Below are 13,672 nucleotides of genomic sequence, written 5' to 3'. Positions count from 1 at the left end.
GGAGGAATTAATAGGTTTCAACTATTACATTATTATTCTATATGAACTAAATTTGGTGCAGCAATATATAAGTAAATTAGAACGTCTTAATAATAAAGTTCTGACTGTAACTGAACCAGGAACTTATATTGGCTAGACTAGAAATATGAAAACCATGTAAAATTCATGCAAACGCATTCAAGACGACACAAAATTCAACTGAAAGGTGCTGAAGGTTAAGCAATGTTGTCTCAGACAAGTTCTCTAAAAAATTAGCAAATTACTGAGAGACAATTACGTACCCAAAACATATAGTAAATGATTAACTGGGCTAAACAGTGTGCACACCTAGTAAAGCCCATTTCAGCAAACAGAAACAAAAAACACAAGAAAATCATAGGCTGAAGCATGTATTTTATATGAAGTTCAAATACACAAGCAACAGCATATAATACTTAAAATTTAATGTATGTATATGTACAGTTAGTTACATTTATTTTCACCCCATGAATAGCAAGGAAAGACTGATGAGTGTGTATATATAATCCTGCCAGATAAGAGATACGCTGACTTAAGAAGAATTTGACTGTGGTTTTGCCAATAATAAAGGAAGAAAACTACTTGCATAAAAGATATGAAAGCTAAATAGAATATCAAGCTACACCCTACTAAAATAATGAATCCCATATCTTTTGGAGGAAACTAAATCTAAATTTTAAATGTAATTAGTTGGTACGAATAATCCTTTTGTTGTTTCCTTTGCAGCCTGTCCGATGTCGCGACTACAGCCACGCGTCCATGTGTTATGTGTTTGCATGTGAGTAAAAAAATTTCTTCTGCAGGAAATTAAAATAGAACACACTGCAAAATGATGATCAAGTACCACTGACAGCTATTTCCCTTCGCCTGACTGCTAAGAACCTTGTAATATGAGGATTTCTATTTCATTTATTAAGTAATGCCATGATAGAACAACCCCATTAACAAATCCCCCTATTTTTAATGAGTAAAACTAGACCTACTACTTTCATATTAGGAATTAATGATAGTGAAAATACATAATGCCAGAAAAGGCTCTTCTCAGTCACGGGTATTACTGTTTTCTGCTGTAATAACAGCAAGGACTGAAGTGTGTTTCAGGAACCTTCTGGGCTCTGTGATTATGCCTTGCTCATGAAAACAGACTACACGTATTTCTGCTTTTTTTTCTTCGTATTTGAGTCATAACTAAGTCTGTGACTAACACATAGAAAGCAAAACAAAAATCAATCTGGCCACAGCTCAGTATTGTGAAAAGCTTAGTTTCACAATAAAGAGCATTTTAAGCTTCTGCTACATCAAAATAGTCACAGTGTTGACTGCTGTACTAAGATCTATTTCAGATTAATAGAAGTCTTAGTTTTAAAAGTGTGCTTAAGAAAAGAAACGTCTAATGTTGATGATGTCGTATGGCAAATGTTTTGTGAAGCAGTTGTAAGCAAGCTGGATCAGAAAGCACTGGCATGCCAAAGCAAAAGGTCCTCGCTTGTGAGATCAGCATCAGTACGACAGAACTTCCGATGTGTGCAAATTCCAAGAACGCACCCGATGCACAACAGCCTGTGTACCCTGCCATCAGCACTGGGATTTCTCTGACATAAAAAGGAAAAAGACACACAGAAAGCAGAAAAAGGCAAGCTATACCTCTTAATCAAACACACTTCTCACCTGATAGTATCTTTAGCAAAAAGAGGCAACCTTTGGCTGCAGAAGGAAAAGCAAGGGAAAAAGCAGGGATAGCAGCAGGGGTCAGCAGAGCCCTTGCCTAAGCCTGGCAGACCCCCGAAGTGCAGTGTGCCACTGCCTCAATTACAGGCAGCTCCAAATGGCAAAGGATGAAATCCAGCCCCATGAAAAAGGCTGTAAGTCATACCACCAAGAAATGCCAATCTGAAGCGTGCTGCAGTTTAAACACTGAATCAACCCTGGGCCCTGGCTGAAGGAGCTGTTTTTGAAAGAGGGTCTGAAATGCTTCTCTTTGGAAATCTTGCACAGACTGGAATTCAGGTCTGCAGTGATCTACAGCAGGCTCTGCATTCTATCAGCAAAGCACCCTGTGCCAAGTTTCCTTTCGATTACACCGTTTTGCTACAATGAATGAGATTCATCAGTTATAGATTTCACCCAAGCTTGGAGTCCAGTGGAAGATTTGCTTTATCCACTCACATTACAGAACAGACCAAACTTGTTTTCATTTGAAAGGACACTAATATGGTGTGACAGTGCTTTCTCTGCAGACCTGACAAGCAGGAACAGGAAAGAGGGCTTGAGAGATGAGTCCTTTGAAATAGAACTCATTTTGTTTTCTTTCAAACATGTCTCACTCCTTTATATATAGAAGTTTTCAAAATGACCTATTTCTTGGACGTGTGAATAGATGGAAAAGAATGAACATCTGCAGTCTTCCAATCTCCCATGGGATGCATTAAGAAATCCTGGGAGAAGGAATGGATGTGCTGCTTCCTTCAGCTTTGCCTTGGTCACTCAGCAGGGCAGGGGTGCGTGGCTCACGTTGTGAAATCCCTCTGCTGAAGTGCAGCTGTCTGCAGAGGGATGATGGACGGAACAGGTTAAGAGCATTGCCAGGGGAGAAAAGTTCATGGTAACAAACCCAGGCGTGAACTCATCACTGGTGTCATGATGGACATGGTAATTGAAGGTACATGTGTTGCTTGTGCTATAGATAGGACAGGATAGATGTAATAAGAAAAAACAAACACTGCTGAAGAGGATTTATTCCTCTTTCAATCCTTTTACTTTTCTGCAGCAATGTTTTAAAAGGGAAGAGTATCTAAAAAAAAAGTTACCATTGTTTAAGTTCATCTATTATACCTGACATACTTTTATGTTTAGCTCACCTATGGAAAATGAGGTTTGTGCATATTTAGAAAGCAAAATTATACTGATTAAACATGCTTAGCAAAGATGCAAAGTACACAAAAGCCGCAATTATAGTATAAACTGTAGGTGAAAACAGAATTTAAAGGCTATTTCAGTACAGAACTGATGTAACTGCCTTTCTGTTGCAGATAAAAAATTTATCCAAAATAAACTGAATATCCCGATGTGAGACTATTTTTTTAATGTAGGTGTTTACATGGTCTGCAAAAGAAGTCTAAACATTTTGAATTTTTTTCTTTTCAATGTTTACAACAATACTCTTGGTATCAGATCAGAGAACATACAGTTCTATTTAAAAGTTCAAGGTATTTTAACCTGTATTACAAGTTTCCTTCTAAACTTAATTTGGCTGTCAACCTAGGACAGCTGTCAAAAAAAAAAAGTTTGAATTTTTCATCTATGTGAATGATTCCATAGACTGAATGAATAGGGTTCGTTTTCTTCAAATACAAAATACTAATTTTCTACTAGCCCCAACAATAGTAATAACTACAATTGCTTAAAAAATAAGCTGTAGAGATTGGAACAGACTCGTCATTTTCTAAGTATGGGGTTTATCAAGATTTCAAATTATATAATTCCAAATTATTATCTGCCACACCATTCAAGTATATATTTAAATACATAGTCAATTTCAAAATTAAAAAAAAAATCTAATTGCTCTGTCCTGGAATCACAAAATCATTATCCAATTGTGACAACAAATAACTCTGAACTTCTCCTAAACAAAAAATTTAGAACTAGGAAAAATGACTCCTACGAACCAACTCATTAAATTGTAATTCAAAAAAGAATAGTCCCAACATGCAAGAATCCATCTTAGCATCTTATTATTCCACTATAATATTACATACATAAGAGACATTTGATTTGAAATATATTTTAAGTACATATCTAGAAATATCTATTAAATATCTGTTATTCTTTTACCTATGGTCCAGACCATAGGAGACACTGGAGACAGAAAACGTTCATAAACACCCAGGTGGTTTGAACAGAACTCACAAGATCCACCTGCAATCCGCTTGCCACAGAAATGGATAGTACGAGGTCATAAGTAAATTTTATGCTGTTAATTTTCAAATCTCTGCCGTGCCTATAAAAAGCAGTATTAGCCTTATCAACTTCAAAGTTTCATGACAGTTTCTGCTACAGCCACGCAAATGCACTTTATGAGCAAGCAACTAGAGCAATTTCCTCAGGCTGCTTTACATCTTCTGCTTCCCTGTTCACTTAATTTCTTTTTAAATGAAAAGGAAACAGAGGAGACTTGTCCCTGCTAAAGGACAGTGGAGCACAGAGGAGTTGGACTATTTTAAGAACTAAAACGTGCCTGAAACATGGGTCCTCTGTCACTCACTTATGCTACTTACTCACCAAATATTCCAGAAATTAGCTTATTTCTGTACTGAACTGCAGCATGTGGTAGAATCTCTCAAACTTGATGGTATGCAAACGCTGGGGTTAATTATCAGAGAAGTGTGAAAGAGGAGAAGGATTTTCTAAAGGTCTAGTCTCTTTCTTCAAAGCTTTAATTTCAACCATGCCAGTCTGAAGTTTACATAGAATCTAAATACATCTGAAAGACTTTATTCTGGAATAATTGGGATGTAATTTCAATCAGGGACTAAAAATTTAATAACTACTTTACAGAGGTAAAAGCAAAGCAATGAAATCATTAGTGTTCTAGTCAGGCTTCCTAGGAACGCATTAAGTTAAAAATCTTTTGAGAACTGCTGCAAAGAAAGAATAGGGTGAGGTAGAAAAGATTAAGTAGCAGCTCGTTCTGAGAAAGAGGAGCTGATGCGTCAGTGGACACTGGCAAGGTCTGTGTGCTAACATCTCAAACTCTCTGGAAAGGGAGCAGGGCACGTGATGACATGGCTTTGTGTTAAACTGGAAACCTCATCTTATTTTTCAGTCTTCAGATTTCACAGTACTGATCTCATTAAGCTCATGTTTTCACCTTGTAATTGCAGAAGATGTAGTTGCTGTGCAAAAGCTGTGGATTAATGTTGCAAATGAATAATGAGCACTTAGTAATTGCTGCAGAACTACATTTAACTGTACATCTAAACTGAACTGAGTGGTCAAACGCAGTGGTAACACAGTTGACTGAAGTGATAAAAAATGGTCCTTAAAACTAAACACTGCAAGATTTTAAGTAGAAATACAGAAACTATGGCTGCTTACTTCCAAAGCTAGAGAAGATTTCACTGTCATGAAAAATTCTAAACAATAAATAAAAAAGGAAAACCAATGAACCTGATAGTCCTTCAGGTTAGATTTTTCTATGCAATTGCTGCCATCAAAATATAGCTGATGTGTTACTTTTATATATCAGATCAAGGACATTTGCTGAGTAACAAACAACAATTTGCCTGAGACAACAAAAAATTACAATCACGATGCAGTTATAAATAAATGAGATATAAGAACTTTTAATATTTCATAAGAAATTAGCAACATTCTTCTATGCTTGCAATTTAGCACAAATTGAGCAATTCTGGAAAAAATTAAGCAAGACAAGAGACATCTTTTCTACTTAATGACAGGATCTAAGAAAGAAAACTATGAAAGCAAACTTCCAAATTGCTATAAATGTCAGACAAAAATAGAAAGCAAAGTGTCAAATGATCTTTGCCATTTGTTCAGACAAAAAAAAAGAGAACAAAAACGAAAAACTCTTTGAGCATAATCTGAACCAATGTCCTCCATGTGATCACAATCTTATTTTAATGTTGAACAAAGCATAAGAGTAGAAGATGGGGGAAGTTCAAAAATACACTCTGCTATCATATTTTTACAGCTGATTAACTGAAAGGGAAAGATTGAAATTTCAGCTTTTCAGCAACAGTCTGATGTCACATCAAGCAAGACTGTGCCTCTATATTTGTCTCTGACTACCCTAATCTGTACATTTGCAGCGAACATAAGGAAGACTTTGATCAAAACACAACATGCATTTTACACAACAAGGAAGTCTAGAGAGCGGCACTACATTTACAAAAGCAATTGAAGGTGGTTTCAAAGGGAGTTGACAGATTAGAGGATGATGACACTGCTGCTGCAGTCTTGATGGAAATCTGGCTTGATCTAATTAACAACTATGAACTCGAACCACAAGAAGATAACTCAAACACGATTTAAAGAAGTTGTATTACCTTTTTAACAGTGTAGCAATGGAGCCTTTCCCTTACTGATCACAAAACAAGCCACAGGTTCAACACAGAACAAGAAATAAAAGACCTGATATCCTTAATTTACCTCCAGCATTTGAAATTGAAGTCCGAGATCCAGCCCAAATATTTGACTACAGAAGTAAAAAATATCTGCATATTCATATAAAAATGATAAAAAATTATAAGAGTCCCACTCTTACAATTAAGTGAATCAGTAAATCAAAATGGAAGGCTATTTTTAAGAGGTGACTATGGGACTAAATGTTACCATGTTACAGAACAGAGGAAATGGAGCACAGAAGGCAGGACAACTTGCATATTTCATTTGACACATCTGTGTAGAGGCACCAGAAAGCTTCCAGGTTATTCCCATCCCCTTTTTGTTCAGATTCCTCACCCTAGGAAAAAGGCACTGGGAGGAAAACTTCCAGCCAATCCTGAACTCATTCAAGCTTTTAGTTTAAGACAGTAGGAATGCCAGTGACTTATTTGTACTGACATTTACATAACTGTCAGTAGTAGGTGGCTGCTGCCCATACACAGCCTTTAGCACAGGACTTTCTGTGAATCTGAGCTCTCCTGCACCTTTTGAAATAAAAATACTTTTACTGGCAGTTGGGGACATGATTAAGAGGTGGAATTGGCAGCACAAGGTTAATGGTTGGATTTGATGAACTTAAAAAGTCTTTTTCAACCTAAATGGCTTTATGATTCTTGGTTGGTTCTTCTGTCTTCTCTGAATGTCAAGCCCTGTCACTAGCTTGTTCTTATATGCACCTGAATGCTCGTACACACATGTATAATGACATATAATCATCCTGGCATGCAATCATTCTGACATTTTCCATTGGAGGGAACTACTATTAGGAACTACGGTGGGAATTTACTGCATTTACTGAAAAATACAGCAGCCATTTGGAAAAATTCTCAGAGCTATTTGACCCCCTGAAAGACAAGGAGATAGGGAATCTCCAAAAAACTGAATTGTTTAATTCTCCTTGAAGTTATCTTTCTGCTTTTTAAGCTTTGTTTCCTGAATTAAAAACCCCAAAACCTTTAATTGCAACTGGTAGTTTCTATTTCCTTTAAATATTACTAGATAGAAACAATACTACCTGAATAGCAAAGTGGCAATCACAACATTTCTTACAGCATATACCTCTCCCTGTATTAATGCAGACGTTTTTCCCCGTTAGTCCCCACCACGATATGTATATTTTTACCTTTGTGTCATAATTTTGTAGGCGTCTGGAAGGAAGCATTCCGTGTTCTCCATCTGGAAAGGGTCAGCATCACAGATCTTGTCGTCTGTCCGTCCGTAGTTGGCGCTTTCTATCATGATGACATCGCTGCCCGGACACCGCAGGTCGATGGAGTAGCCTTCGCAGGAGAGCTCCCTCCTCACCAAACCAAAGGGTAGTGCTGCTCGGCTGAAACCTTGGGAAAAAACAAGGACAAAAATGGGGTTGAGCCTAAAGGACACACTGAATTGGACTATTCTTTTTCTGCCACAAAAGCACCAACTCTTGTTGCTAAAGGATGCGCACCTTTACGCAGTCTGACCTGGTACCATGTAAAGTGAGGCATCTTTCATGGAACTGTCACATCCTCACACCATGGCTGCTGTGTCCTTAATCTGGGAAAAGAGGCAATTCCTTTTCACTGCTTCTAATCCTGGGCAGGGCAGACAGTGGTGCCTGTCTGCATGGCTACACTGCACGTTCCAGTTTCCACCTCTTTTCTCTCTGCTTCTGTCTCCAGTCCTTGGGCACAGTCAGACAGGCTGTGTCTGGGAGCAGGAAGCAGCAGAGCAGGCAGGATTTGCAGAAGGGATTTTAAAAAAGAAAACAATACAACCACAAAAAAGCCCAAAGCTGTAGCTCCAACTTCCAACTTCATTAGTCTTTCTTACTTTGTGTCTCCCTTTCTCCAGGAAGAGCTGGTTACTTTTGCTTAGCTATTTTGTGACCTCAGCATGGACATGATCCAAATACACATGCTGACACTTCACCTAGTTGAACTCCAGTGCTCCTTACTGTGTCTTTTACATAAATTTAACTAAACACAGATAGGATTTTGAATCACAGATGTGTACTTCATTAAACCTCCTCATCTCTCACAAAAATAATACATTTAATTTTAATTTTAACATTTTTTTTCTACTTAATAGAATTCCTAAAAATAAGTAACTTCTCCAATGAAGGGGTATAAAATACTTTAGAAACAGAACAAGGTTCAGCTATTCATCCAGATGCTTAGTCTTTTAGAGACATTTTTTAATGCAAAAGAATATATTACATCAGAATGAAACTATCTGCATACTACAGTTTTAATACAAAAGAATATATTACATCAGAATAAAACTATCTGCATACTACAGTTTCTTATACACAGTTACTGATGGATTATTACTAAACAGTATTTCTCTTTCTTACAAAATTGTGTGACTTGGAAGAAAAGCTGGGCAATATGGTGGTGTTAAAAACTTAGTCCTTTAAAATAGTAAATCCTGAATTTTCAGGAGAACTCTCTATTTTTTAAAAATGCTTTCATAATAGAGTAACACAAGGCCATTAATATTTCTGTGCAGGCTGTTGGAGACCAGTTGTCACAGCTGCTAAGTATGGAAAGTTGGAGCTCTGTGGCTTTTTGAAAGTGAAGAAAATAAACCTTTCTTTAAAAGTATGATGCACTGGAAGATGCAAGTACCTAAAAAAATCAAGAACGACTTGAGATAACCCCTGGATAGTAAATTTTCCCATGAACCAGAGGCTATCACTTTTTCTATTGAATTCTATGTATTAAAACTCCTACTATATGCAGATGATTATCTGTTAAGACAGCAAAAGTTTTTTATAATGATCATGCAAGTATAAGGATGTGGCTCCCTGGCATGAACTTGCCCAGCCACAAGGAGAACAGTTGGCCAGAGCCCAGGGACCAGGTCTGCCTTTATACTTTGTGGAACCATATCCTGCAGGAAACCAGTACTATTACTTGGCCAGTATGCTTCAGTATTTGTTAATAAGGGAAGGAGTCAGTGCTGTGGAAAGCATCAAGTTCCACCTCAGGTTCATTCCTGGCTCTCAGTGTGGCTGTGCACACCATGAGCAGTAACAAACACCATGATTACAGGCTTGCTGAGGTGTCAAGGGCTGAGAGCTGGAAAGAGCTAAACCATGAATCCATCACACTGACACCCTGCATGCTCCTCCCGTGCAGCAAATTAATGCAATGAAGACAGAAGTCACTCACAGCTCAGGGGGGGTGTGAAACAGGCACAGGGAGGGGTACGTGCAGAGTCCCCACCACACTCAATACAGCAACTCCTTTCATTAATTACCATCACAACAGCCATGGTGGGACCAAATAGAATGCTGCTAGTCACTGCCATTCCTACATCCTACTACTCCTGTCAAATCTAATGCCATCCCCAGGAAACTCATCCCTCTTGCTGGCAGCAATGGTGCCTGTATCTCCTGCACTCAGCTGGGATTCCACGGCCTGCAGCACCACCACAGCCTGGCTGGGGAAGTCCACCCCCTTCAAACTCTTTGACTTTCCATCAGCAAGAAAGGGAACAGCACCTACAGCTGTCCAAAGAGATGTTTGCACCAGAGCAGGAGGGAAGGGGCATGGGGTACAGCTGTTGAGGTGTCAGTGGCTTCACGTGCAGCAGCAGCTGAGGACAGTTATGGGGTCAAGGCTGACAAAGCCACACACAGCTCCCTGGGACCAGCACTGAACCCTGCTGTGGATCCTGCAGCACAAGCTCCACTTCTGCTAGGAAATACTCTAAATTCAAACACAAGACTTCTGCAGTTTTGCTACAGAGAAATCAGCAGCCTGCAAATCTTACTTCATCATCTATGGCAACTGCTATAATGACTATGAATGTGTTTTATCCCGCAGTTTTTCCCCCTGCAGGCATCCACAAGAAGTTCTGTATCAGGACAAACATTAAAAATATTAGAGCAAGGTTAGATCACTTTGCAGGCAACAGAGGACACACCTGAGATTGCAATGTAGGTGCTACACTGCAAAAGCAGCAAGCAATAAAGCAAAACAATGCAGCATGTGTAAGGTGGGAATGCTGCTCTAAGAAATCTCTGTGGTGCAGAAAGAATTTCAACTAAATAAAATAAATAAATTCCAAGTCCACGAGCAGAGCTGCTATGATCTTTATGCTGAAGCTTTATTTGTATTTTTTTTCCTATCACCAAAGAAAAAATAAGTATATCAACAAGCAAAGTGTAATTCAATCCATCTTGCAATCCTGACAATCGAAGAAAGAACTTGTGGGAGGCCCTGTAAGCAAAAAATCAATATTGCAGCTTTGTGCCGTGCAAATGTGAATACTGCCAAATAGCAGTGCTTAGGGTAAAATGAACTGGTTTGCTCCATTTTCTCCTCTCTGAACAAATGATTTTGAAACGACAGCTTTTTTTTGGAGCTATAAAACGTCAAGCAATAACTCCCTGTGCTTTAGGCAAGTGATTGGAATAAACACCTCTTGGCAACAGGTGCAATGACTTAGGACTGAAATTCATTTACATTCAGGAGATAATTCCCGATAAACAGATGCACTGCCACGGGATGGAAGTGTGAACAACCGGCATCTGAATGCTTCAGTGTCATTCCAGAGTTTTTTAGACCTAAGTATGTGGCTCTGTCAATAATTACTGTTGTCACCAGTAACTTTGTATCTCGAATGCATTCCGCAGGAGTATTCCCAACACTGTGTTTTCTTAAGCAAGCTGTATTAAACCTGCTGCTTGCCTTACCGAACCTCGAACAAACCTACTATGTTTGGCTGTCCTCTGGCAGCTGAAATCAACATTCCTCCTCTTCCTGCTAATTGCTTGGAGGCAAACTGTGCCCTGGATGACACTGCTCCTGCTGTCTGCCGCCCAAAATGCTCCCCGACTGCAAAGGCCTTTTGGTGCCTGGGCTGGGACTTCCAGCACAACCTAAACATTAACTCAAATAAGCGTCTCTTACCTAATGCAACATATGCTGTCTCTGATTCACTCATGCCTCTGTATATTAATCAGTCTTGTATGCCAATTTTTAATTTATTTTTTCTTTTTAATGGAAGAAGATCAACACCTAATGAGAAGAAAAACATTGTTTCTCTCCTGCTGACCATTTTGATTATAGAAAAGCTTCCTGGCAAACATATGTTTCCTGCACATTTTATCTGCTCACAAATTAGGTGAGAGCAGGCTCTTTATTGAAAGGAGCAAATAAACTGCTTTTGTGAAATCGCATTTCTAACAAAAAAAGGTAGAGGGGATGTTTAGTGGCAATATGCATTCTTTAATTCTTTATTGATCAATCCATATAAGAAAAACAAACTGAAAGGAAAAAATCATAATCAAAATCTCTCCTCTGGTATTTCAGTCTATGAAATGAAAAGTACAAGTCCTGTACAAGAACTGTAATTCAGAATCATGTTTTGGAAATGTGGTAAATTCAAATCTGGCTAAAAAATTTTAATTTAAGTTTGCAAAGCCTTATTTACCATTCCACTGTCTTGGTTCCTTCAGAAAAAAACTATTTCTCTTTACAAAGATAACCTAAATTTGTCAAAGTGCAAAGAAAAGTTAATAATTCACAGCATCCTGCCCACTAGCATACCATCTTTTTGAGCTGTCAATAATAAGAGAGTGTGCTAAGTTTGGTAGATAAAAGCAAAAAGGCACCACCGCATTTGAATGTTCATCGAATACAGGGGGAAAACAGTGGAATGTAAACAGGCTAACATCAGTACTCGACATCAGAAGCAAGGAACCTTTGATTAAAACTTAAAGCTCAGAGAAAGTCAACATGGAAGTATAAATTTATTTCAAAGAATGAAGATACTGGAAGAACGGAGAATCCAAAACAAATCTCTGCTGAAGTAGCTATATATGTTTCTGCGAGCAAGGAAATATTGCTTCTTGTGTTATTTGGCTGTAACAGAAAGGTCTTTTGAAAAGAGCACATCTTTTCAAACAGAATGTTTACAGTTGTCTCTTTCACAATCTCTTTTATTTTACCATATCATGCAACATGATGATTTAAGTTCTACACGAGATGAAGTGATGTGTCCTGGGCAGCATTTCAATAATATATGTTTAACAAATGCAAAGCCCAATGAAAACTGTGCTGAGAATCCTCTCCCTCTCCACTGAAGTGCATACAGGCACACACGGGAGGGTGCACGAAGACAGCTGAACACACTTTGCCATCTGAAAATCATGCAAATGCTCAACATGGGCGTCTCAAAGCTTTTGTAATTCCTCAGACAAGTCTCAGCATCCTGCAGTTTCTAAAGAATCCCATGAACTCTGTCAAGGGAGACTTTTCTCCCTGTCTCTCAGCACTGTATATATTTCACACAGACAAGCATGTTATTTTGTTAAACAGCTTTTAAATTATCCAACCCTGGTCAAAAGAACGCTACCAACTACTACAAAAGACAGAGGCAATTTAAATGACAACTGTGCTTTCTCATTCTATCTTTGAAGGAAAAAGTCATTCTGGCAAGCATGTCTATTAAAAGATTACATTGGCCCAGTAAGAGCTTCTGACAGTGCACAGAGGTCTGGAGTTCACAGCACTCAGCTCCTCTTTCAGGGAAACCCAGCAGCCATGCACAGCCAGCCTGTGCTGCAGCCCAGCACACAAAACCCCACTGTTCCGTCGGGGTCAAATTAGGCAGGAAGTGATCATTTCAAAAATATCCTCCTACAGCTGGATTCTCTACCATTTTATGTATATACTCCTTCTTGTCAATTAAGATGCTGAATGGAGCAGACATTGGGAGGAAAGGGATTTTTTAGTAAAGAAAAACTATTTTCTACTAAGAGACACCTCCCCCATTTTTCAAAACTCATTCATAAAAATGGGATCATCTCAAAACAAAGTACATGAAAGTATCTCATTATGTGAACTTTAACAAAGAGGCAGAGAGTCCTAAGGTACAGACCTGACCATTTAAATTACACTGAAGCCAGGCAACTTGTTCACTGAATAAATGAGCTGTGAGGGGAGATTCTTAACACCGGTTTCTAGAATTCTGCTTCTCAGACATTTCATATTACAAATGCATAACTAAAGTCTGGAAGCCTGTCTCTTACAAAAGGATATATGAATTCCTATCAACAAAAGCTTTCAGAAATATTAAGTAACTAGTGAAGGCTTTTTATAGATTTTTTCTACATTTTATTTGAACATGATTTTGCCTTTTAAAAAATTAAAATTTTTAAACTCTTTGACAAGTTTGAATGTACTTCAAGATTCAGTGTGAGCAGCAAAATTAAAACAGCATGTAATTTTCTGTAATTATATACTTAATATTCAGTATACATAAACATAAAGTACGTATGTCTGCTTAATGAGATTCAGGAGAGAAGCCAGAGTTACACCCTCTGACTCACACCAGGATGGGTCCTGCCTTCCAGGTTCACTGAAACTTATTACAATTTTCCTTCTATGTTTTCAGTCTCCATGCAATTCTCAAATATAACCCTGTGAGGCTCTCTTCAGCAAAAAAAAAAAAAAAAAAGAGTCAGGGCTTACCTACT

General features: G+C 38.2%; 1 protein-coding gene across 13 annotated transcripts in view; it reads right to left on the bottom strand.

Moving 5' to 3' along the window:
• The window catches only part of ADGRL2 (adhesion G protein-coupled receptor L2), a 386,374-nt gene that overhangs the window by 64,244 nt on the left and 308,458 nt on the right, over positions 1–13,672 (bottom strand). For all 13 annotated transcript variants that reach the window (XM_059854096.1, XM_059854098.1, XM_059854095.1 and 10 more), the window contains one exon: positions 7,325–7,538. In XM_059854096.1, coding sequence (XP_059710079.1) covers positions 7,325–7,538 — 214 coding nt within the window. The remainder of the gene's footprint in view (positions 1–7,324; positions 7,539–13,672) is intronic.

The sequence above is a fragment of the Haemorhous mexicanus genome, chromosome 9 (genome assembly GCF_027477595.1).
Source record: "Haemorhous mexicanus isolate bHaeMex1 chromosome 9, bHaeMex1.pri, whole genome shotgun sequence".
Classification (NCBI taxonomy): domain Eukaryota; kingdom Metazoa; phylum Chordata; class Aves; order Passeriformes; family Fringillidae; genus Haemorhous; species Haemorhous mexicanus.
The sequence above is the reverse complement of the archived record's forward strand: the minus strand, read 5'-3'. Positions and strand labels throughout refer to the sequence as shown.